Source organism: Aedes albopictus, chromosome 2, assembly GCF_035046485.1.
Source record: "Aedes albopictus strain Foshan chromosome 2, AalbF5, whole genome shotgun sequence".
Lineage (NCBI taxonomy): Eukaryota > Metazoa > Arthropoda > Insecta > Diptera > Culicidae > Aedes > Aedes albopictus.
The window spans coordinates 356,788,887-356,816,457 of record NC_085137.1 but is presented as its reverse complement, the minus strand read 5'-3'; the positions used below and the strand labels follow the sequence as shown (position 1 = coordinate 356,816,457).

The following is a 27,571-nucleotide window of genomic DNA, read 5'->3' as shown; positions in this document are numbered from 1 at the left end:
CACGAGTTTCGTGCAGTTCTCAATGCTCACAGCACCGGAGACGTTCTGGAGCATTGCTGCGGCAACAGTGCCGGTTATTAGATTTAGTTTATCTTATCAATATGAGTGAAAGGCAATTTTTGTGCTGGCGGTAAAAGAAAAACAATAAATTGTGTCTTTTTGAAATGCTATTACTTTCATTGCGCAGTCAGTTGATAGGAGTGTTAAAATTGAATAGAAAGTTAATTTTACGTGTCACGACAAACGTAAGTATACTCTATATGACTCCGCGCGCCAAAAGACATTTCACAGACAACCCTACTAACAAAAGTAGCTGCATAAAAGCTAATGCAGCAAACACTTATGAAAGAAAGCTCTTTTAAACTCTTATGCAGCAAAAATGTTAGTTGGGAAGAGACAAACAAACGTTACACATTTTTATTTTTATTTAATTTAAAATATACAAAACCATGGTGAACCCATGATAAAAACAGATTAAAGAGGATTCAGTCGAATGGTTGAATCATCTGATATAAATACCCTCAGATGGAAAAACAAATATTATTTCCATTGTACACAAAATTAGTGGTTGATTCGAATAGTTTTTTACTTCTTTATGAACGTCAATTTCTCAAGTGTCCTTTCTCCGGATATTTCTGTTTTCCTTGATGAGCCATTTCCCCGAAACTTGGTTATACATTGCTTTTTGTTCTTTACTTTGTGATGAATACTTTTAAGTGAAACTATTCTTTATTTGTAGCAAAAATTGCGTTCTCAAGTTTTTACGTAACACCATGGTAAATTTAAGGATATGAGCCATATTACGAAGTAACAACAATAATGATGATGATATTGATTTTCACGGCCGCCACCTTTTGTCAAAATTTCATTCATAAAATCGGCTCGTAAAATGGACTATTGATTACTTAAATATAGCGCATTTAGTTCACCACTGGACTATCGCACTAGTTTTCACGAGTGCGAAAACGCTAATAAAAGTGCGCGATTGCATCAAATCAACTCGGTGTCTTCAGAGCACTTGTTCACCATAGATTGAAGAAATAGTGCGCCGAAGACATCAACCTGATTTGATGCAATCGCGCACTTTTATTAGCGTTTTCGCACTTATGAAGTCGCAGTTCGCAGTCCAGTGCTGAACTAAATGCGGTATACTAATTTTCTCAAATTTATTGAAATAAAATATTAAATAAATTGGTGGACTTATGCCCCTCCTGCACGCCATCAATGTTTTGACGGCGGTGTCACCCTGACTTAATGTTTATTTTCTTTCTTTTCTTCTGTTCGCCCACGCACACAACGGTACTTTCGGGACGAAAACATCATCGTCATCTTCCACCATCGTTCACACTGCACTGCACTGCTGCTGGCTGGTTCGTCGGATCATTTTTGCTGATCCCGTAATAATCTGCTGCCTGCAATCCATAAAACAACGTTCCTCGGGTTTATTGTGTGTTTTGTCCGCGCCGCGTCTAGCCAGTTTTCCAAAGTAGTACCACGGTGGGAGCAGCAGCAGAGGCTATCACCAAGCTGAGAAAGATGGAAGGCACGGTCGTCGAGGTGAAGTTTCCAGCCGGTTCTCTGGTGCCGAAAAACGAAACCGGAGCGCTCAACTTTGTGCGAAAGTATCCCGAGTACAACGGGAAGGATGTGACGATTGCGGTTCTGGACTCCGGAGTGGACCCGCGGGCGAAAGGGCTGGAGGTAAGTAGGGGGTTTTGTGTGACGGAGATGTTCATTTTTTTTTTGCGTCTAGCTCAGCAGATTTTTTGATTGCATGTCTGGGAAGGTACCCCTGAGCTGTAAAGGTTATAAAATTCGTCATTATTTTTGTTCAATTTTGGCAATTCATGGTCGGCTTGTTCTTTAGTTTAATCTAATCTCATAAATCAAAGCTTGTTTGCAATGTCACATACTTAAAAACTGTTACTTGGGAAGAGTCATAAATTAGAATGTACCCATTACCCAATGACCTATTTACATAAGATATAGGTACAGCAAGAGTATGCTGAGGATGACGGGTTCGATTCCCGATCCAGGATTCCGTATTGAAAAATTCGTTGACTTCCTTGGGCATAGAATATCTTCGTGCCTGCTACACAATATACTTTTGCAAAATGCTCATTGACAAATTAATTAATTAAGCTCTCAGTTGATAGCTGGGGAAGTGTTTAAATATATGTTGAACATTTAAACTGAGAAGCATTCTTTGTCACAGTTGGGATATTTATTATTCAAAAGGAAAAGTACCAAAACTAAAGACTATTGACCCAGGCACTATGGACCCCCTGTTCCGACGGTAAAAGTCCACGTTAACAGGGAACCCCAACCCAAGGTGTCAGCCGACCCGTGAGGGATGATTGGTTGAGGGGGTTCAAAACATGCTCGATCTTTAACGGAGCCCGTAACGTGGGTTGATCACATTTGTGGATTGCGTTACGGAGTAAGATCTACCAAACCGAAACCCGGTGACATCCAACTTGTTAAGCTAGGGCAATGCGTTGTGGTAATAAGGTTTCATAGTACAAAGCCCTTGTTACTAGTGATAGTAATTGCAATTTATTTTGCCTTACGGATAGTTAAAGACTCGGTTTGTCCTCGCCGAGACTATACTTGATGTAAGGAAAACAAATATGCTTTACGTATCTAATTGCGTAATAACCTGTTAAGGACTGATAAGTACTGGTGATACAAGGATACACGTGAATTCTTATCATCGAACACATTCTCTAATTCGACAGAGTTTTGCCACTAGCCTATAGCCCCGGGTATTTCTATTATTGTCGTGGGACTAAACTAGAAGCAAAACATGGATGGGGACAGAGTTCCGATGCATGGAGAAACATCAGTTCTGCCGTTTTATTTTACTCAGAAATCGAATCGATTATGTATGATTAGCCCTTTATAAGGCCGAGAAAACTAGACAAGTTTTCAACGCATACTATTATGGAAATGATTATTTATATACATGATTACATGTACAAAATATTTTTTGTTTGAAAGAAACTCTCAAAAATCTAGGTGGCAATATAGTTGTAACTGCCCGTTTAGGCCATAAGCGCTGGTGGCAATATTCTTGCCACTGCCCGTTTAGGGTACTTTCCTTCTTTTGACTTCGACAAAAAGCCGGACAAGAGATTTTAGAATGGATTGGGGCTTAATCCATAGTATAAACTGTGTACCTAGTTCAGCGCATATCAACCCAGAATTTGATTATTTCTTAAAATATTTACCAAACCTATAATTTTACAATAAGTTTGAGCTAATTTTGTTCACGCGGTCAAATTTAGCCATTTTTGAGACTACAAATGGCTCCTAAATTGGCTTCTTTAACGGTGTTGAGATACTTTCATATTCTGAATCTGCATGCCAAACTGAGCCGAAATCCAAATTTTCATGAATTTTGGTGCCCGGGAACCTATTTAAAATCAGTTTAAAGTTGGTATGAGAGCGATTTGTCGAATAACCCCTCGTCGCATTTTGTACTGGGCGGAGCTGTCAAGCAGTTGTCCAGCTGTCCAAAGGTGATTTGAAAAAAAATCTCTTTGAAATTGATTTTACGTATCAAAATAAAGTTCTAAAAATCTGAAAAAAAAAATCATAGTGGCTTAGAAAAAGGTGTTCTTTCATTTAAAAATGTAAAATCATTGAATTTTTCTAAATTTAAAAACCCAATTGTTGTTAAAGCTTATCAGGTATCAGAAGGTCGGCTCCAGAGGCACGTTATCCTCCATTTGGGACATTTGTGCCATCGCCAAAATAATAGCCTATTTCATCATCTACCTGAGGGAAAAGGAAGGAAATAAGGATAGGGATGGGGATAAGGACAGGGAAATAGGAAAAGTACCCTGGAAGAGGATACTAACGCATAAGCGTACCACAATGGGTTCAAACAGCGCCCTGAAACTGGCACTGTAATAACGCATAAAGCGATAGAGAGCCTTCAGCTCTTTACCACAGCGGCTTAAGGACAACAGAATATCCTGAAGATTCAGGTTTCTGAAGTCAGTTTCACTTAATAAGTGTTTACCGAGTACTCAGAAACGCAGTTGCGCAAAAAATGGACAGTTACATATCAAATGATACGAAGTTCCATAATTGGATTCACAGCTATCACATACAAATGAATCAGCTTGCTGAGTATGAGCTATTTTACGAGACGTTTCGGATCAGCTGATCGCTCATTTCATGAATGAAAATTTGACAGGAGGTTGCGCTTAAGCCCGTGAGTGTTAATATCAATATCAACACTGTTGTCGTTTCGTAAAATAAACTATTCGCCATGTGATAGCTGAGTCGGCAGTGGCCAGTCAATGCTTTGACCAGCATGCTGCAATTCTGCTTTGACAGATTTGTCAGATACTTCGCCACCCTTGGAGATGGCTCAGTACAATACAATTTGGTTTGACGACATGACTCCAAACTATTCCAGTATTGTCTGTGTTGGGTAGCAGCCCAGGTGTGAATCTGAAGCCTTACCCAACACTTCGATATCAGAATAGCTGGCTCAGGGCCAATGAAGTCATGTAATGCTCTAGTGCGAGCTAACTCATCAGCCAATTCATTTCCAGCGATGAAAGAATGGCCAGGCACCCATACAAGATGAACAGCGTTTGCTGAATTCAGCTCCTCGATTTGAGTTCGACAAGCGATAACTATCTTCGACCTGGAGTTGGCCGAAGCAAGTGCTTTAATAGCAGCCTAGCTATCTGAACAGAAGTATATTACTTCGCCCATTACGTGCTGCTGAAGTGCTGATTGCACTCCGCACATAAGAGCAAAGATTTCGGCCTGAAAAACGGTGCAGTGTTTACCAAGTGAGCAAGACTGATACAGCCTTAGCTCACGAGAATAAACACCAGCACCTGCTCGACCTTCGAGAAGGGAGTCATCAGTGTACCATACGATGCCGTCTGAAATACTTCTTTCCAGATAACTAGATGTCCACTCTTCCCGGGAAGGGAATTTTGTGGAAAATGTCCTATAAGGTACACCGGGGCAAGTTGAAACGGGTGGGGCCAGATGAAACAGCGAGTTAACATGATGGTTTTTAATGATTATAAACAGTTTGATCGCCATAAAACATAGTTTTTGATTCAAACAATATTTTAGCGAAGGAAAAATTTAGAAATTGTATTGAACTCTATTTCAAAACTTCGTGTTTCATCTTGCCCCACCCGTTTCAACTTGCCCCGGTGTAACTTATGGAAAATTACAAGCAATTGTAAGATCACTTGGAGCAAGGACAATTTTGTCCCAATTCACCGAAAGTGGAAACAACGAGGTGTGTGTTGATGTGCGGTTCACAGGAGTTTCCTCTAGTAGACCGAGTACCCGTAGACGGTAAGTGCAAGAAAGTGCTTCTTGTTTGAGATGAATGTGTAGTGGAGCAACGTCAAAGAGAACTTCGAGCGCTGCCGTGGGAGTTGAAGAGAACGCTCCAGACATCACAATTAAGCACATCCTTTGGAGATGGCCTAATTTTGATTGGACCGTTCTCACTTCACTCTTTTGCCACCACACAAGACATGCATAAGCCAATATTGGCCGAATCACAGTTGTGTAAATCCATTTGATATACTTGGGTTTTAGACCCCAAGTTGAACCAAAGGTTCGCCGGCATTGCCCGCAGGCCATACAAGCTTTCTTGATTCTGAACTCAATGTGAGGTGTCGTGTCCAGGAAAGCTTGGAATCAAGAATCAGCGCTGGTGGCAATATTCTTGCCACTGCCCGTTTAGGGTACTTTTCTTCTTTTGACTTCGACAAAAAAGCCGGAAAAGAGATTTTAGAATGGATTGGGGCTTAACCCATAGTATAAACTGTGTACCTAGTTCAGCGCATATCAACCCAGAATTTGATTATTTCTTAAAATATTTACCAAACCTATAATTTTACAATAAGTTTCAGCTAATTTTCTTCACGCGGTCAAATTTAGTCATTTTTGAGACTACAAATGGCTCCTAAATTGTTTTTAAAGCTTTGTTTAGTACCAAAAAAAATACCAGGCGTTGTTAGTAATCCCATTTTTGCGTAAAAAAAACGAAATAAATTGTTATAAAACAGAAAAAAATACAAACAGTAGGTGGCAATATAGTTGCCACTGCCTTATAAAGGGTTATTGATGTGCTTGATGGTGTAAATCCAAAGAGCAGAATTTTCATGCGCTCAGTGCGGACAAGCCTGTTCTCCTGTATGAAGGGCCAAAAAGAGTTGTGCGGACCCGCAAGCAGAAACACTTGCGTGAGACCCGCGTCAGGGGAAAAGGATCTCCTTCCAAAAGAAAGTTCTCACGAACAACTGCAAAATCAAGCCCTCAATTGGCTTCTTTAGTGGTGTTGAGATAATCTCATATTCGGAATCTGCATGCCAAACTGAGCCGAAATCCAAATTTTCATGAATTTTGGTGCCCGGGAACCTATTGAAGTTTGAAGTTTGTATGGGAGCGATTTGTCGAATCACCCCTCGTCGCATTTTGTACTGGGCATAGCTGTCAAGCAGTTGCCCAGCTGTCAAAAGGTGATTTTGAAAAATCTCTTCGAAATTGATTTTAGGTACTAAAATTAAGTCCTAAAAACCTGAAAAAAATCATAGTGGTTCAGAAAAAGATGCTCTTTCGAATAAAACCAAAAAATTGATATATCCTTAAATACTGGTAAGTCTTTCTATATAAATCACTTGATAAGAACACCTTTAGTTTGGCTCCGTTACCGAGTACGGCTCAACTTCGAATGAATATTTATTCTTTTCATCATGCATACAGAGCTTCTGAGAGAAGGTAGATAAGTATGGGTAAGTATATAATTTTATAATTGGAACTTATAGAGTGACCAGTTTATAACATGTTCAGATATAACAATTCTTCCCTGTTTAGTTGATTCTTACAGAAATTATTTTACTAAGCTATATTCAGAAAGCAACACATGCTATTACAATGTATTAGTCTTAGCTGCACTTAAATGTCGATCGAAAATACAATAATCAACATTAACTATGCTCAGAACGCCAAAATTTAATCTTGACTGATTCGTCTTAACTTAGACCGAGTCACTATAGGGCTTCTTGCGATATGTTTTCTTTTCCTAGATTGACGATAAGCTTCGTTTTGTTCAGCTACATCCTTTGAAACTCCGGGATTCAAACATGATTTCTCAACGGCGTCTATTTCTGAGCCCGATCGTTCTTGGTCGACACTTACGATCGGGAATCCCATGAAGTCTTCTTCTTCGTCCAAAGAAAAACGTCTATTCGTGCATTCCTTCTTAGCCGTCATCACCTTGGTTCTTCGATTTGGTTGTCCCAACATCTTTAGCTGATGTCTGTGAGCTGTCAGTACATGTGAACCCAGAGCAATCTGAAAAACATTAATAGACATTCTTTTAACAAATTTTGCTTCTAGCCATTTAGATATACCTTTTGATTATGGTTTTTATATAACAGCTTATCCCCTGCCTTCAAGTTATCAAGTTCATTTGAAATGCTTTTTTCTATAAACTGAAAGTTTTCATCGGTTTTAGTACTTCTTTCAATAAAGTTTTTATATGTTTTCTTTGGATTTATCAAATCTAAAAGCATTTTAGGTTTGAAATTTAACACTTTTTCAGAAGGAAAAGCTCCTTCCTCACCAAGACAACTATTTCTATAGTTAATGAGAAAGAGATTTAACTTATCCTCTATGTCCAAAGATTTCGTTTGATTGTCTATCAAAAATTTCTTTAAAACGTCCTTAACTACTCGCACCATCCTTTCGGCCTGGCCATTACTGGCCGGATTATATGGAGGGCTTTTAAGTATTTTGACTCCTTGGTGCCTCAAAAAATCCATAAATTCTTGCGAATTAAACGGTGGTCCTCCATCTGTAACCACTATATCTGGAAGGCCAAACCTTGCAAAAAATGATGCAAATTTTCTGTTTACTAGTTTTGCTGTAGTTCCAAAACGCATCCATTCCACTTCTAACCATTTTGAATTACTATCCACAATAAGCAGGAAGGTCTTACCTTCGAAATGAAAAAAATCAGCATGTAGTCGACTAAACGGTCGTGTAGTAGGTAACCAAGTTCCTGTTTGTTTTGGTTTAGGCACAACTTCCATCTTAGTACAAGTATCGCAATGTTTAACATAAGCTTCTATGTCTGCATTAATAACATGCCAAAAAACTACTGTTCGTGCCAGTTTTTTCATTTTTACCATGCCACCATGATTAGCATGTAAAAGTTTTAAAATTTTCATTTTTAGTGTCTCCGGAATAATTACTTTATTTTCTACAAGCAAAACTCCGTCTACCATTTCTAAAATGTCTTTTTGGGCAAAAAAGTACTTAAAACCATTTGGTATTTTCTTTGGCCACCCAAGAGTAACAAATTCTGACAATTTTGATAAAAAGTTATCTGATTTAGTTTCTCTTGCAATTAACGAATAGTCTAAAGGAAACTCATTAGAAAAATTCAGATTTTGTATGGCATTTTGTTCTAAATATGTTGGTACTTTTTGATTTATTGGGAAGCGACTGCAAAAATCAGCATTTCCCATTTTAGCAGCGGGACGGTATTCAATTTCGAAATTGTAAATGGAAAGTTCCATTATATACCTTTGCAGTCTGGTTACGTATATTGAATGTTTCCCTTCTTTCCCGAAAATACCCAATAAAGGTTTGTGATCGGTGTATACCTTAAACCTTTGTCCGAATAAAAACTTATGTAATTTTTTTATTACGCAAACTAACGCAAGAGCCTCTAAATGAAGTATAGGGTATCTTTTTTGTGCATCGTTGAGTGAGAAGGATGTAAAACATACTGGTCTTTCTGTGTTGTTTCCAACTTGAGCAAGTACACCCCCTAAACCATAGGAAGATGCATCAGTAACTACAACTAAAGGTTTCCTTGGGTCGTAAAACGTAAGCAAATTTGCATTCAAAAGGTTTTCTTTACTTTCCGTAAAAACTTTGTCGCAATCATTAGTCCAGTTAAAGTGTGCATTTTTCTTAAGCAAGGCATACAAACATTTAAGTTTTGAACTCAAATTAGGTATAAATTTGTTGTAATAATTTACTAAGCCAAGGTATGCTTTGAGCTCCGTAACATTTCGAGGTACCTTTGCATCTTTGATGGTTGAAAGTTTCTCAGGAGAAGGAAGCAAACCTTCATCTGTAATTAAATGTCCCAGGTATTGTAGAGAATCGACGAAAAATTTACATTTCTTAAAATTAACACTGATATTTGCAGCAGCCAGTCTTTCAAGTACCTGTACTACTTTGTCTAAACATTCACGAAAAGTTTTTGCTGCAATGAGCACGTCGTCTAAATAAACGCTAACATTTTCTAGTCCTTTCAGGACTTGGTCCATGACCTGCTGAAACACAGCAGCACTGGACGACGCACCCTGTGGTAGACGGTTATACGTATACAAACCCTTTTCTGTATTGATTACAACATATTTCCTTGATCGTTTTGATAGTTTTAGTTGAGTATAAGCCCCTGTCAGATCCAATGAACAGAAAACTTTGCTGCCTGCTAAAGAAGCAAAAATATCCTGAGCAAGCGGAAGAGGATAAGTGTTAGGCAAGAGTACTTTATTTAAAGAGACTTTGCAGTCAATTACCATTCGCAAATCGTTGTCCTTTTTAATAATCGCTATAACTGGTGCCGCCCACTCGCTGGCTTTTATCGGTGTTATGATGCCTTGTTTTTCTAAGCTATCCAAATGATTTAAGAACTTATCTTTGATTTTGTATGGGACTTGATAGGGTTTTCGAAAAATTGGCTGATCTGACGTGAAAACTAAATCTGCTTCATATCCTGAAATAGGTTTGGACAAATCGTTACGAAATACTTCAGCAAATTTCACTTTAATCATACTTATAGCTTCCTCGTGCTCTTTATCAATAGCAAGTTTTTGAACATTTTTAATTTCCGGTTCGAGAAAGCCATTTTTCCAATTTGGATAAAATGTTGTCATCCAATCTCTTCCTAAAAGGGGTCTAAATTCATTGCAAGTCTTAAGCACTACTAAACTACCAGTACTTTGCTTTCCATTGAGCATAATTTCTGCTATAATTTGCCCAACTACATCTAGCTTTACACCATTGACAACAACGAGTTTCTTGTGACACATTGATATAGGAACATAACTAAAAAACTTTTTATATAAAAATTCGCTAATAACTGTCACAGCAGAACCGGTGTCTATCTCCATGATTAACTTTTTATCATTAACCAGTACCGTAACTAAACATGCTTCATTCTCACTACTCGCTCCAGAAATTTTCATGCAATTAATATCAGATTCGTCACTTGATTCTTGCAAATGCAATCTGTTGAATTTATCCACCGCCACAGCTGGTTCTGCCTCAGTCACTTGATCAACGAATTTAACCGTATTCTTTTTGTTTAAAAACCAACAATTTTTCCTAATGTGACCTCGTCTTTTACACAAATTGCACACTGCATTATTATGGGACCCCCATTGGTTAGTATCTCGCTGAAATCTGTAAGCATTTCTATCTCTGCTGTTGCTACGTTCACCGCTCCTACTACGAGACCTAAATCGCCCGCCTTGATCATAACGCTTACCTCGAGTGTCTTCATTCTTCCTGCCTAATCTGTGCTTTATCGACAAAACTTCGGACTCATTTTGCTCAACCATCTCTTTTGCTCTCTTGCCAGCCAGCTCACTACTGATTATCGTTTTTTCAACTGCATCCAAAGTTATGTCGTCCTCCATGAGTAGTTTTTGCTGTAACACTTTATCACGCAATCCAAGAATAAGTTTATCCCTTATAGCTTCATCTTTAAAATCTCTAAAGTTACAGTTTTCAGCAAGAAGCTTTACCGCTAAAACAAAATTTTCAGAACTTTCAGAAAAGCCTTGAGTGCGATTATAGAACTTATATCTGTGCATCAAAGCTGGTTCCGTTTTATCAAAGCGTGCTTTCAATTTCTTGATAATTTCATCATAATTTAACTCATTAACGTCTTTTTTAGGGAATAATAGCTTGATCTCGTCAAAAACTTCTTCACCGCTCAAAGAGATGAACCATGATCTCTTCGTATCCACTCCGACATTATGTAATGCACACAAGATTTCAAACCGTTCTACCCAATTGCTAAAGCACTTTCCTACGTGATACACATCGATTGAACCAATCATAGTAGGTGTGTTCTGCACCATACGAGTGGATGGGCCAGGAGTTGTAGACATGATGCTGATATTCACAGGGATCTATATAAAAAAAGTTACTCACGGTTTCCAAATTTGAGATGTTGGCGACTTACAGTTCCTACAGCAACGATACCAAAGGTTGCCGCCGCCGGTTAACAGACTGCAGTTGGAATGCTGTGGGTTGAGATGGCTTTAGATGATATATCGCAATCGCTGAAAACAACGATCACTGAAACACGAATTATTTCCCACGACCGAAATCCAACAGCCGTCACTCGCCAGCCGCTAATCACCAGCCACCACTCGCCAAGCACCACTCGCCAGTCACCACTCGCCAGTCACCTCTCACCAGTCACCACTCGCCAATCACCACTCACCAGCCGCCGCCACTTTGCAATTCAAGTTTCTCTCAAACTCTCGTTCTTTCTCTCCGTCTCGTTGGTTTCAATTTCAACTAAGACGGGCTTGGTGGTCTAGTGGCTACCGCTTCTGATTCGTATGCAGAAGGTCATGGGTTCAATCCCTGGCCCGTCCTTTTCATCCTACTTTGTATCTTTCTATCCACTTTCTCTCGCTCTCTCTTCTCTACATATACAACTCATGTATATTCATATGTTCATAGCCATCGCTAGAATCAGAAACGAATTGAAAAAAGTCGTTTCCCTCCCTTCCAATTTCCACTTACAGCACAGTGTATATATAACGCCTATAAGTTATGCAACCAAAGCGTGCTGTGCCGCTTGACCTTATTCACCACACAATCTATCACGAACACTATAAATAACCCTATCCATGGATCGCATCACCGACCCAACGGTGACTCCCAGATCTCCCATCCTTTCCGTCTAACAAATACCCCAGTCCGTGCGGGTGGTGGGGACGCAGAGTGCTCTCGGTCTCTAGTAGCAACAACCATTACACTCTAACATTCCTTTCTCTTCCCAGCTGACTATAAGGACTTGGCCGGCGCCGTTATTGATCAAATATGCATGAGCTGCTAAAATTGCACTTTGAGAATAAGTGGAATATCCCAGCCCCTTATTCAGTTGGATCTCAGTGCAACTGGTACCAGTTCAGATCAATCACGGAGGAGCAACCATTGACATGTATAGTCAGAATTGATCGTTTTTTGATCGATCGTTGATCGTCTCGTTGGTTTCAATTTCAACAACGTTCCATCGAATCTTCAATTTGCCGATTATTCACAATTCCACTGGACACTCAAAGATGCCGAGAACGACTCTTCTCACCACTGGGCTCTCCGTAACCTGATTGTTCTCACCGTCGGGATCTTTGTGGCACAGAATCAAACTTCCTATCGCCGGACGGCTGAAGCACTACCAAACTTGACTATAGTTCAGACTGAGTACTGAAAGCTTCGGAGACCACTCACTCTCTCGCGCTCCAACAGAAGTGAGTATTGAATAATAGACCTATAGGAACAAAGAAAAGCAAATGGCGTTAAACCACGCGCCCAGATGATATTTTTTACAGTTTTAAAATAACTTTTAAAATTAAGTTTTTTTTGCTTATTAACAAAAACTTTGTTGCTCAACAATCGCTCTAGCTAGTAACGATTGTCTGCTGCTCAAGTATATTTTTGGAGTCTTACCAATCTCCAAATCAACTCTGCTTTAAACTTACGGTTTGCTCACTCTAGAAACAACGTTTCCGTTTGAGGCAATAAAACGAAAAATATCGCTGTTTTTTCTTCAGTTTTGATGACCGATAGTACAATCACGTTTTCCTCGTTCGCCACTTGATATATCCTTAAATACTGGTAAGTCTTTCTATATAAATCACTTGATAAGAACACCTTTAGTTTGGCTCCGTTACCGAGTACGGCTCAACTTCGAATGAATATTTATTCTTTTCATCATGCATACAGAGCTTCTGAGAGAAGGTAGATAAGTATGGGTAAGTATATAATTTTATAATTGGAACTTATAGAGTGACCAGTTTATAACATGTTCAGATATAACAAAAATCAATGCATTTATCTAAATTTAAAAACCCAATTGACAGAATACTCCCAATAGATGGGGTCCAAAAGCCCATCCCCAATCTACGAAATGTTAACAACAAGGAGGAGGCAGTTCCAGGCTCCTGTTCAAATCGTTTCAATCGGGTGCCCTGATGGTCCCTCCCTTTCCCAATATATGATATGATATGTGTGTATATGAGTGATAGTTTAATGTTATTCTTTTTCGTCTTACCTTTTTTTTATCTGAAAACTAAAAGGTTATGATTATATTTGGTTAGCATTTATTCATGGATAAAATTTACCTGAATCCTCCTCAAATAAAATGGTAATTAGCAGTAAAAAATAGGGTCTGGGACCAATTGGGCAGCTATAACACATTCAATTTTCAACCAATTGACTTCAATTTTTGCACATAGTTAGATATCGTGTATATCGTATCTCATCGTGTCCCAAAAATCAAGTAAATTGGTTGAAAACAGGCTGAGTTATAGCAGCAAGTGCTCAAAATAGGCCCCCCTGCCCAAATGGCCTCAAACCCTATAACACATACATAAAAAGTACACAAAACTTAGATCTTGAATGGTACATAACTGTCTGATTACTTTCGACAGAAAAATATGTTGCCAGAGCTAAATTTGGTGTGGCAGTTCTTACACCGCAACGCACCAGGTGATCTACCCACGTTACGGGACCCCAATGACATCTTTAAGGATATGAGCATGAACTTTTTTTCTAAACGTTTGTATCTACTACATATGTATATTTTTTCTAACCATTTCAGATCGTCCCTGGCGGAGACGTAAAGGTCGTCGAGCGGTTCGATTGCTCCGGTTGTGGGGATGTCGACACAAGCAAACTGGTTTCCGCTGCACCGGATGGAACGATTTTGGGCCTCTCCGGCCGCGTACTGCGGTTATCCAACGCCATGAAGGCGAAATGCCCCTCGGGTCAGTATCGCGTCGGGCTGAAGAGTATGCACGATCTGTATCCGTCGCGTATCAGGGAAAAAATTGTGGCCGATGCCAAGCTGAAAACGTGGGACGAAGCGCACAAGAAAACTCTGGCCGAAGCCAGCCGGGATGTGGCCGATTTTGATGCGAAGAATCCCAATGCACAGAATCTGCCGCTGAAGGAGAAATTGATCAAGGAGAATCTGGACGGGACGATGGAGTTCCTGAATGCGTGCGAGAAGAAGTTCTCCGATCTGAAGACCACTTATGACTGCGTTTTGTTTTCGACTGATGATGGATGGATGGCAGTCATCGATACGACGGAGAACGGGACCCTGGAGGATGCTGTTCATGTTGGCGAATACAGCAAAACCCATGAAATGGTCAACTTGGATGAGTTTCTGTCTATTTCGATAAATGTTCACGATGGCGGCGATGTGCTGGAAATCGTGGGAATGTGCTGTGAGTATTCCTAAATAACTTTAACCCCTTGAAAAAGATTCCCATTCCAATGTCATTTCCTAAGAAAATCATAAATCTCTACACTCTTCTTCACTCTAAGTGGAATTGAATTGGGAATGGGAAATTTAATTCTGGGATTTACATTCACAATTTTGAATATTTTATTTCACAGCAAGCCACGGTACCCACGTTGCATCGATTGCATGTGGCTTCCATCCGGACAACCCAGAGCTGGACGGTGTTGCTCCTGCAGCAAAAGTGGTATCACTGACGATCGGCGATGGTCGGTTGGGATCAATGGAGACTGGCACTGCTCTTGTTAGAGCAATCATCAAAGTTATGGAACTCTGTGAATCGGGTCGCAAGATTGACGTGATCAACATGAGCTACGGTGAACACGGCCACTGGTCGAATTCCGGTCGAGTGGGCGAGCTTATGAGTGAACTGGTGAACAAGTACGGAGTCGTGTGGGTTGCCTCGGCCGGAAATCATGGACCGGCATTGTGCACCATCGGAACTCCACCGGATATCAGCCAACCGAGTTGCGTTGGCGTTGGCGCTTATGTATCTCCCGAAATGATGGAAGCTGAGTACGCCCTGCGACAGAAACTGCCCGGAAACGTTTACACATGGACTTCCAGAGATCCCTGCATCGACGGTGGATTCGGAGTGACGGTGTGCGCTCCCGGTGCTGCCATTGCCTCCGTTCCGCAGTTTACGATGTCCAAAGCGCAGCTGATGAATGGAACAAGTATGGCTGCACCACACGTTGCTGGTTCCGTAGCTCTGTTGATTTCCGGTTTGAAACAGAAAAATGTCAACTTTACTGCATTTAGTATTAAACGAGCCCTCTGGAACACTGCCACCAAGATCGACTACGTTGACAAATTCGCTCAAGGAAATGGGCTTCTGAACGTGGAGAAAGCGTTTGAAAACTTGACGAATTACAAGGATTGCGTAGAAAACAATCTGCGATTTTCGATCAGCGTGGGAGGAAACGGCGCCAAGGGTATCCATATGCGCCAGGGTTTGCTCACCAAACCGGAAGAATTCAACGTCAGTATTGAACCCGTATTTTTCAACGATAAATATGCTTGTAAGTCATGAGGGCGTTCATGGTGTTGGATTGAATGCTAAATGTCGTTATCTTCTAGCCCTTGCTGATAAAATAAGTTTTAACGTTAGACTGACTCTTGTTCCAACGGAATCGTGGATTCAGTGCGGATCCTTTCTAGATCTGTGCTACTCGCAGCGTACGATCTGCGTCAAAATCGATCCAACTGGATTGGCTGCCGGTGTTCATAAAGCAAGGTATCTGCTTCCAGCTATTTGATAACAACCTTTTGATCATCCCTACCCGTTTTACTTTTCAGTATTAAAGCGTACGTTTCCGCCTGCGTCGAGAAAGGCGTCCTGTTCGAGATTCCGGTCACGGTTGTGCAACCGATCGTGGTGGATCCCAAAACCCTGGAGTACACTTCAACCGAATCAATCAGCTGCAAACCGAATACGATCCTGCGGAACTTTTTCCTGGTGCCAAAGTATGCTACCTGGGCCGTGCTGGAAATGATCTCGACCGATACGAACGACACCGTGGGAGGCAAGTTCCTCATCCACACGATGCAGATTCTGCCGATGAAGTACTGCAAGGCGCAGGAAACGCAGAAAATACTGCCGGTGAACTGTGTTTCCACGACGGTGCATCCCTTCAAGTGTGTGGTGAGTATCATGATTATTTTTTGGGCATTTCATATGCTAATTCTTATTGTCAAAATCTTAGTATATACTTTAGTAATAACGTATTTGTCAAAATCTTTGAATTTCTAAAAACCCTTTCTGAGCTTTGAGAAATACCGTAAGGTCGTTATTCACCGCTCATGCTCAATTCACCGATCTCACACACAGAATTCCTCCAGGAGTTTAATTGAAAATTCCTTCAGCAGTTTAATTTGGAATTCCTTCAGGAGTTTCATTGGAAACACATCCATGAGTTTTATCGGAAAATGCATAATGAGGAATTCTTCCAGGAATTATTTCGAGTATTCGAGATTTTGTCAATGAGTTGTTTTGAAAATGTCTGGAGGAGTTCCGTCAAGAAATTCTCCAGGCGATCCGCTAGAATTGTTTTTAAAAAGTTCCTTCAACAATTTCTCCGAGAATTTTGCAACAATTCCTCTAGAAGTTCCTTAAAGTTAGGCGCGTTATCATCCCAACATGGCTGTTTCAATGGTCGACTTTTGTACCTACTCTCGATTTCATAATCGCAAATATCGTAATAAACTGAACCGGTACCCTGAATCTTCTTATTAACCCTCTAATACCCAATCCCGCCTTTAGACGGGGTATAGTTTGAGCATTTTTGTAATTTTTGTTTCGTGGAAAATCATTTTTTTTATATTTTTGGCTGATATTTAGGGCTGTTCTGTATATCTCAAAATTGTTTTTGGTGTATTTTAAAGCGTATTTACATTTTTTTTAAATCATTGAAAAATTGATGTTTTAGTCACCTTTTAGAAGTCATTGTTTATTTTGAATTGAATCGCTACAATTAACATATTTTAAATTTTTCCCAAATCATTCTATCCTTGTTTAATAGTTTAAGGGAATCGAATACACTCTTAAATTATTTTCCTTAAAATTACACGGAAAATAAAATTGTCTGTGAAAAAAAATTAAAATAATAATATTTCAACAATAATCAAAAAATCTCAAAATGTTTTCATCTCAAAAAATCCGTTCCCCAAATAGGCTTCCAGGAAAAATATAAAAGTGTGGGGATGTTCAAAAATAAAAATTAGAAAAATCAAAAACTGAAATTAACGAAGTCGAGAATTGAAAACAATCATCTTCCAAAACATGTTTAAATCGATTTTAGATGACGAAAAATGATATTTAGATCAAAATCAAAAATTTGGGTATTAGAGGGTTAATCTTATTACAAGTGAGCAGAAACAAAAGTGAAAACAATCCTATCGCCAAAGGTTTACTTCTTGAGATTTTTACATCTGAGGTTCTGGTGCAATATAGAACTGGAATTCTAAGACGTTTGTCCTTAAATAACTCCTCCAGACTGCCCATATTCGCATAGTCGATGTAACCACCAACGTCTGCTCTGATGGGAAAACACGATTTTATAGTTTTTTTTTCGGATTTACATATGCACCGACTATTTGAATGAAATAATCTGTCAGTTTCGTGGATTACAGCTACAAAAAGTGAGCCGCAATGATTTAAAGATGTTTCATGTATTTTTTCCATATTTAAAACGTGTACGTCAGTCAGTTTATGCGACCATTCAGTCGTTTTGATGAAAGATTACACGGATAAGTTGACGTAACAACCAGATTGCTATGACCGTTATGTTAGCTATTACGGTACCCGTTTTCTGAACACGTGTTAGATTTTTTTTCCGGAATGTCCGTCTTCTTCTTCTTCTATATGGCTCTACGTCCCCACTGAGACTTGGCCTGCCTCGCTTCAACTTAGTGTTCTTTGAGCACTTCCACAGTTATTAATTGAAGGGCTTCCTTTGTCTGCCATTGCATGCATTTGTATATTGTGAGGCAATTGCAATGATACACCATGCCCAGGGAGTCGAACAAAAATTAACGACCGGAACGGGAATCGAACCCGGATCTCCAACTGAATGTCCGTATTCGTGCGTTAAATACAATCTTTTTTTATAAGTAGCAGTCCCGACTCGAAAAAAGATGTACTAACCGTGGTTTCAGAAAAAAAACTAACACGTCACATTCTGAAAATGTGAACTATCTGATAGTGCGGTCGAGCGTATCATAAAGCGTGGGCATCGTAGTAAGATTCACAGTTGGTCGGTTTTAAATCAGACCGGACCAACTGTTTTTCAATGATTATGGGAAAATGTCCTGCAAAAAATTGGGATATCAAAGCATGTGCATTATTTCTTGAAATACTATGATTCCTTGGCTTATCTTTACCTGTCCAAAAAATCGCCTAGTCCAATTTGACTTCACGCCGACCAGTTTTCTTATTTCGTTTAATGTGTGCAAAATACCGGAATTAACATTAATCCCCAGGCTCTGCGATGGATCCTAACGGCTTCTTCCAATGCACCATGCAATTAAGGCAGTCTGTGATGAAAAGGTTATTTTCTGCCTTATCCAAAATATGGTGTTGTACGTAACTATTTATTAAGAAATGCCTTAGTAATATTTACAATTTTTTGAGATTTACTTGATAAACTGAAACATTAAGTGTCACCCGCGGGCCTCATTTATTTTTTCTCATATTCGACAAATTACGAAATGTTACGAAACTAATTTCATTTTAATAACCTTGTACAATTCATCTACACTAAGTTTTTACATTTATATTAGTAAACATCAAAAGCTCATACACCCATCGCCTAATCAGATAGATATGGATTTAATTTATCTTAGTTTTGGAGGATGTTTACGACTGGGAAGAAATGTTGAACTGTTGTGGCTTTCTCAGTCTAACAGGATTAAAACGGCTATGCCAAACTCCTGACCGTTTCACTTTTGTTAGACTGAAAAGCCACAACAGTTCAGTAGTATTATTTCAATGATGGTTTTGAAACAAAACGTAAAACTTATAATAGTTTTGCTGTGGAATGATTTTACTCGTGGCTAACCTTGAGTTTACTATTTCATTAATCAATCAGGTGTCACAAAAACTCACGTTTCGGGTTTCAATGAGTTTGCTTCAAGCACTTAGTAAGTATCTGAAAGTGAGTTTGAGGGGTTTACGTCGTAATTCAGAGGAAGCGATAGAGATCTACCACAACCATCCATTCAAAAAATATAACTGTTCAGTGTTCATACATGAGGTGTTTGGATTCCATACTTAGGAGATTTGAAAAACACCCATTTTAGAGTAATTTAAAGTAAGCACGTTAACTGCGAACAATACTCGCCGCTAAGCAGGATCACGGCATATGACGGTGTTGCATGAACTACGAATTGTACCAAGTATGTAAATGAATCGATACAGCATGAACCCAATTTTGTCAGCCCCACAAACTTTTTGCTCTCATCAACTTACGGTCAAACTTTAACTAATTCAATCATGTTCATCACTAAACAACTGCTTGAAAATCTATTCATATATTTAAGGAGAACAAAAAATGTGTCCCCGAAACAGGCTGACAAAATCGGTTAACTGATGTATAATGAAGCGGATAAAAAACGGCAGGCTGCGATGGGCTGGGTACGTAGCTCGTATGCCAGAAAAATGACAAACTTATACCATATTAGCAGAGAACCAGAAAGGACCCGTTGGCTTCGTGGTAGGGCGCGCACGTGGGCCTTTTAGGTCTTCCTCAACTGCATTTTGCGGCCTTAAGGGGCTCCAAAATCTCAGGGCGACTGGAAGCGATTGATCCAGGACTAAGACCAGTGGAAACGATTACTTTAATCGGCGTTGACTCACCATTACGAGTTGTAGGCTATCAAGTATCAAATTGTTATATTATTCACATGTTGTTATCAAAGCATCATAAATGTTTCAGTATCTACATTGCATCCATAATAAGTATTATACATAATTGATCATATTCATCATGAAAGTTGTTGATATTGAAAATGATTTTCAGGCATCTGAATTCAAATAATTAGATATCTCAAATATAAATTATGTTTATGTCAACATTATCTTAATAAATTATCTCAATAAATTATGTTCAATCACGTTTTATGGGGAGATTTTAGTTTTCTTGTACAAAAACGTCAGTATTGCGACCACATGGTGGTTACGTCAAAACGTTCTTTTCAATATACTCACATGTTTTAGAACAAACACATTTTTTTAATAATTGGAGCATATGCTATGCATGGTGTAGGATATGTTAAGCTAAAAAAGTGGATTTTGACCTATGTGGCGTTTACGTCACCTATGCGAATATGGGCAGAGAAGTTTTCGAACATTCCTCAAGGATTTCCCTCTAGAAGTCATACAGGAATTTCTTCTGGAAATTCTTCAAAACTTTATCCGGTAATTCTTCAAGAAATCTCCCTGAAGTACCCTGGCCAAGTTCGCAGGGGTTGACGGTATTAAAGTGAAGGAGTTTCATTTTGATTATTGTAATGTAGTGTTCTTTAGTGAAACATATCACCTTTTTTAAAACTTTAATGCGCCTCCAACGGTTCATCACGAACCGGCTGCTGCAGATTGAGTATGGCTGATCATATGCATCAGACATGCTCGATAAACATGGAGGATCCGCCAGGGCTCATTAGAGTCTATTCCCAAGCAATAGTTCCAAGTCGGTTGGATTTAAGAAGGTTTTGATGATCGTTACAAATCCTAATAAAAGTATTGTAGGATTTGTGACAGGTTTTGGAACCTTTTACAGCCAGCTGACTTCAAAATGTTGTTTGGGCTCTATTTCCCACGTTTCTCGGTTGATTTTGATTAGTAATTCATTAATGTCATAGTCGCTTTTTCGAATTTTTAGAATGTTAATTGGTCATATTTTCTTTAAATAAAGCAATTAAAATCGACCGAAGAATTAATAGTGGGAAGGAGATTTGCAGCACTTAATTGTGCTGATAGATTCGAAGCTAACGTGCAAACACTTAAACGCATTGTTGACGTCAATGCGTTCGACGTGACATTTTGGACAACAACTGACTGCTTTTTATTAACTGAACAACGTTACTTGTGTATGACTAGGTTGACATTTCTAGGCTACGCTTGAGAAAATGACATGGTTTATCTAGGTAGGACCGATAGGACAATTGAACGAATTTTAACATTTTTAAAAGTATTTGTAGGGGGATGGATACATAATAGTTGACAAGCAATCTTTATTATTTTAAAATTTTATTGCAATCAACTGACCGACTTGGCGTATTTTTGTTTATCTCTTAGATGGTATTTTGACAACAACAGAAAAATATCAGAAGTTCAGTTACATGTTTCTGTGGGTTTTGGACCGATGACATTTTAAAAACACAAGAGATGAACACAGAGAAGTAGAAAACGATTAGCGAAATCAAGAACACAATTTGACACAGGATCGACTATATTTTAACGTACAGGGTTCGATTGATTCGATGAAAAAAAACAAATATACGACAACTGACATGAAAAACATATTGAACCATATCACAAAATCAAACAAGAAGACAAACACAAACGGTGTGACCATAACACAACATAGGCAAATCCAGACTGACTGACCAATTGAAAACTTTCCAACCTTCTACCGTAATTTTCTGAGTCAGTAGGCAACAGTGTCTTAATGGATATCATTTTCCGCGTACGGCTGGCAAACTGCTTCTGAAAGATTACGTACTCTTTTCTATCTTCGGGTCTAGTGTATCACGGAGAAAAAAATAAAGTTACATCAATCATATAACGGTCGCAAACAAGCATATTTGTGCACTGACTTTTATATAATCCCTTTTTGAGATTGTATTACGCATAAAACAATAGGATGAAGCATAACAGAAGCTTGAAATGACCTAAATTGATGAACTGATTAGAGCAAAACAATATGCTTGATTCAACCATATTTTGCTCACATCAACAATATTTATAGTTGATGGTTTGACAGCTCATTTCTTCCCATGGTAGATTCAAGCATGCTTATGCTTAACTTAAAATTCATTCAAATGAGGTTATGTTGTGTTTCTAGAATCATTAAAAGCTTTAAAATTTGGATAAACATTTCTATAATGGTCGTATTTTAGTGCAATATGTTCTAATTGTAGCATATTAGACTAAAATACGACCATTATAGGAACGTTTAATTAGCAAAATATTTCCTTGCATATTCTTTATTTTTCCTCATGATTTGTTCGAATAATTTCGCATATTTTAACACTAAACAAGTTCATTTAAATAGAGGCATCGTTCCGGAAGTGCAGTCCACTGGCCGTAACAGTCGACCAGGAGAGGGCTTTTCGTCTATTTGTGGCAGGCATCAGTGCTCTTCGGTCACGTCGTCCGTCGTCGTTTCGAACCATCGGTGGGTGTTCGTGATATGTCCGGCCGGTGGCTTGAAGGATGGGATGATAAAAGCAGGTCGCCCAGTTTCTCGGCATTTCCGGAGGAATCGTCCTGCATCATTTCTGCACTCCGCTTTGTGTAGATTGTAATGTCGATCCACCACCAGATCATCGGAAACCAATTTTCTCTTGTCGATTGAGCTCCCAGCTCGGAGTTGGCGGAAATTTTCGTTCGCAATCACTAATCAATTATACGGAGTTACATTTCAATTTCTCCCGAAAGAAACGATTTACGCAATCCTGACACGGCACAACGATAATAGTTATTTGAAATCAAAACGCGGCAACAAAATCGTCGTCGTCACTGAACAACCGCGGCCATGATGAACAATGACTGTGCAGCGGACAGCAGTCAGGACGCTCGGTCAACACGGGTTCAAGCAAGGCTTCAAGTGATGACATATTTGCTTGGTATAAACATTTGATGGTTGATGTTCAATGATGTTCATTTAAACGAAACATATGCTTGATGTAGACATCAAAACATTGTGAATCAACCATATGAAGGAATTATGCCAAGAATATCTTGTAGGCTTGAGAGAACTATGGAGAAGGTTATATCAATCAGGCAACATTTCTGTCCGTGTAGAGGTTTCAACTCTATTCAGAGTGCAGCTAGAAACCTAGCAAAAAAAAAAAAAAGAAATCTCCCTGAAGTACATTCAGAAAATCTTCCATGAGTATCCTGAAAGAATTCCCAAACGAAAACCTACAGGAGTTCCTGAAAGTACTTGTAATATATAATATTCGTGTATAGAGAGTCTTCTATTACAGACGTATCTATTTCTGCAGTACTTCTCCTAGAAGAGTTCTCAAAGGAATTTCCCTTAGAAGATTTCTGTTAAAAAATACATAGTAACTTTTGGTGCGATTCCCAAAGGAACTTCCGAAAGAGCTCATTGACAAATTCCCGAAGGTACAGCTAGAAGAATTTTCGTAGAATTCCTAGAGTAATGCTCGACGGAACTCCTGGCGACATTTTAGAAGCAACTCGTTTAAGAATTCAAAAATCTTTCAAGAATTCTATAGAGTAATGCAAAACAACTTTTTCTAAGATAAGTCCACACTCATCTCTAGACATCTATGAACCCAGATGTGATAAAAGGTTTATGATCAGACAATCAACATGGAAATCGGAATTTCAGTATTGTATTGCACTAAACTGTAATCTGACTGTAACGGTAATGTTGCGTTTCTACTTTTTCAGGGTGACAACATTTTAGAAGTTTGCATCGCCAAGTATTGGTCCAATTTCGGAACGGTACCGCTGAAGTATTCGATCAAATTCCACGGCATTTCTCCACTGAATGGAAGTAAGTATCTGCAATCATATGAATCTAGTGATCTCATCAGATCACGATTTCAAATCTGCTTATTTCAGACATCATGCACAGTGCCAGTGGGATACATCGTATTGATCTGACCACACTCTCTGCCGAAGAAGTGCTTCCATCAGTATCGCTCAAATCAGCCGTCATGGTACTGAAGCCAACGGAGACTAAAATTACACCGTTGACGACTCGAGACGTGGTCCATCCAGGGCGCCAAATCTACCAAAATGTACTGACCTACACTTTGCATTTGAACAAGAGCCAAGAGGTTGCTTTCTATGCACCGCTATTCAGCACCGTGCTGTATGAAAGTGAGTTCGAATCTCAGTTTTGGATGCTTTTCGACAGCAACAAGATGATGGTCGGATGTGGCGATGCGTACTCAAACGATTCCTACTTGAAGCTGGAGAAGGGCGACTACACCGTGCGCTTGCAGGTTCGTCACGAGAAAAAAGAACTGCTGGAGAAGATTTCAGAGACTAACATGCTGGCAAACATCAAGCTGGCCAATGCCTTGGCGGTAGATATCTACAAATCGTACAATCAGGCCATCGTCAACGGTAAAAAGATAACAACCTTGGCTTTCCCGGCTGGCGTTACTCGTCCAATCTATCTAGCTACGATTACGAATGAAAAGCTTCAAAAGGCTTCATTCCCCAACCAGTGCTCTTGGCTGGAAGGCACGATAGTGTATGCCAAGGACGAATTGGGTAAAAAATGTGACACACATAGCTTCCAGTATATCCTGACAGAGGGTCCAACTGTGAAGAAAAACGGCGCACCTAAGGAGAACAAGAACAAATTCGAAGAATACAGCGAAGGACTCCGCGACTATCAAGTGGCGCAGATTGCAAAACTGGACGCCGAAAACGCAGAACAGGTCTACAAGGCCGTCCTGAAAGACAATCCCAACTTTGTGGGAGCTCACTTGGCACTGATCGACAATTTGGACAGCAACGATCTGAAGACGAATCTTCCGCTTACGTTTGCCAGCAATTTGGACAGAAGCGACAAAAATGCTGCCGCCCTGTTGAAGGTCAAGCTGATCAAGGTGATCGAATTGGCCGATTTGACATTGAAGGAAATCGATCAGAATGCACTGCTGGCATACTACGGACTGAAAACGGACAGCAGACCTAATGCGGCCAAAATTAAAACGTAAGTATTAGGAACTTTTATATGTTCCATTTCTGGGGTTCTTTTACCACCGATTATACATATTACATTCTGATATTGACAATATTGTCGACCACTACTGTGAATAATTGCATGAAAAACACTGTTAATATATTGAAAAGTTTTTGATATGCCATTTATATTCAATACTCATCGTTACAGTCAAATGGACAAACAGAAACAGCAATTATTGGACGCAGCTCAGAAAAAACTAATAGCTTTGTCCAAATTACGCGTCATCAAGACGCTGGTGGACAGCAACGAGGTGGGCGATGATAGCGTGGATCAGCTGGAAAATATCGAACAATTGTTCGCTGACATTGGAAAGTTTATCGATTACAATGACGCCAAGGTAAGTTTTCAACCCCTCCCCAAATGCTTTCATGCAAATGAATTTAATGGCACTGACTGGACTCTATCATTACCATCACCAGGTACTGTTATCATCGATTTGGCACGCATACACCCTGAATCAGTACGGTCGCATGCTGAAATACCTGGGCAAACTTTACGAGGACAAACTCTCGCGAGAGATCCTGGAAGAGCAGAGCAAGGTTGTGGCCGAACGAAAATGGCCCCATGTTGAACAGCTGCTGAACAAAGTGGTCGTGACCTCCAATCCGCAAGGATTTAGACTGTTTTAAGATGCCCGGGACCATAGTAAGACATGAAATACCGAATAATCAACGTTGTTACTCCATACTTTTACGGAGATATTAACAAATCGACGAGATTTCACATATTACCAATGCACAGTAGTCCGGAAAAATGATTTTTCAATGATAAATCAATAGCTTTTTCAAACAACGATTTCAAACCGAAGCTGTACAGACGACCACTTCAACAAATACACTTAAAATAAATTAGAGAAAAACAAACATCTTTTCATTTGCGAAAACCATTGATTTATGATTAAAATATCGTTCTCCTGTACTACTGTGTAAAGCCACGTTCAACCGATATGATGAAGACTTTCAGTCTAGTTTTAACGAATCAAACTGAATCGTAAAATCAATCTCTTTGTTCCAATACAAAAGATCATGTGTACACGAAATCTGAATTACCGATTACCATTACACATTTCGATGGTACCGTTGGTTCGTTCGCATGACATTCGATACGTGTTGTACTAGATAATTCAAATAGCTTCAGATTTAACTTTAGATTCGTTCGAAAGCTTTTAATTCACGGAACCAAGGCTGCTCATCCAACCGCCATTTATAGGTAGTTGGGATTCATCCACAGAAGGGACGTATGCATTTATGAACCGATGAATCGAGCTTTTAACAAGATGAACTAGATATGACTTGGCGTAATAAATTGATCGATAAAAACCGGCCAGAAAAGTGGTAAATGTAATTAAATTCTGATATAGACCGATTTAATAATGAATAAGAGCAAATATAAGCAATTTTTCTTCCACAGATATCACGTCCACAGAAATATTAAAATATTAAAATATTTCTATGCAATTCAGTATCTTAATTTTCATTTTATCTAACTCATTTTGGTATTATAATTGCCATTTTTTCCGAACTGGTTCATTATGCAACTGAAATGAGTTGCATAATGAAAAATATTCCTATAATGTTCATAATGCAACTCATTTAAATTGTATTATAAACATAATGCAACTCAAATGAGTTGCATTATGAAAAAAATCATTGCATAAAATTTTGTATGGAACTCGTTGCAAAATTCAATATTTTCAGCACTCTTCAGCACTTTTCGGCAAGCCTCGTTGGATAAATGTTCGACACGTGCTGGAAAAATCAGCTTTTTGCAACTCGTTACATATTAGTTATTTATGTAACGAGTTTCAAAAAGTTGATTTTTTCAGCACGAGTCGTACATTTATCCAACGAGGCTTGCCGAGTTGGATAAGCACGAAGAGTGCTGAAAAATCAAGTTTTGCAACGAGTTCCATACATAATTTTATGCAATGATTTTTTTCAAAATGCAACTCATTTGAGTTGCATAATGTTCATAATGTAACTCAAATCAATTGCATTATGAACATTATGCAACTATTTTTCATTATGCAACTCATTTCAGTTGCATAATGAACCAGTTCGGAAAAATCGGCCATTGTGATACCAAAATGAGTTAGATAATAGTTATTTATGTAACGAGTTGCAAAAAGTTGATTTTTTCAACACGAGTCGTACATTTATCCAACGAGGCTTGCCGAGTTGGATAAATACGAAGAGTGCTGAAAAAATCGAGTTTTGCAACGAGTTCCATACAAAATTTTATGCAATGATTTTTTCATTATACAACTCATTTGAGTTGCATAATGTTCATAATGCAACTCAAATGAGTTGCATAATGAACATTATGCAACTATTTTTCATTACGCAACTCATTTCAGTTGCATAATGAACCAGTACGGAAAAGTAAGTCATTATGATACTGAAATGAGTAGTATAAAATAGAAATTATAATACTGAATTGCATAAAATACACTATGTTTCATAACTAAAGATCCAAACAATATTAT

At 39.0% G+C, this 27,571-nt stretch overlaps 1 protein-coding gene across 2 annotated transcripts; it reads left to right on the top strand.

Moving 5' to 3' along the window:
• The first annotated feature begins 27 nt into the window (after positions 1-27).
• On the top strand, positions 28-26,475 carry LOC109406409 (tripeptidyl-peptidase 2). 2 transcript variants are annotated; one of them, XM_062852806.1, is made up of 10 exons: positions 28-245; positions 1,474-1,701; positions 13,922-14,552; positions 14,725-15,648; positions 15,707-15,863; positions 15,926-16,271; positions 23,772-23,877; positions 23,946-25,053; positions 25,234-25,423; positions 25,506-26,475. In XM_062852806.1, the coding sequence occupies exons 1-10, from the start codon at positions 165-167 to the stop codon at positions 25,713-25,715; spliced, it is 3,981 nt and encodes a 1,326-aa protein (XP_062708790.1). In that variant the 5' UTR covers positions 28-164; the 3' UTR covers positions 25,716-26,475. The 2 variants fall into 2 exon arrangements, with proteins under 2 accessions (XP_062708790.1, XP_029722269.2); XM_029866409.2 differs by lacking the exon at positions 28-245 and having other exon boundaries at positions 1,292-1,701.
• The last annotated feature ends 1,096 nt before the right edge of the window (positions 26,476-27,571 follow it).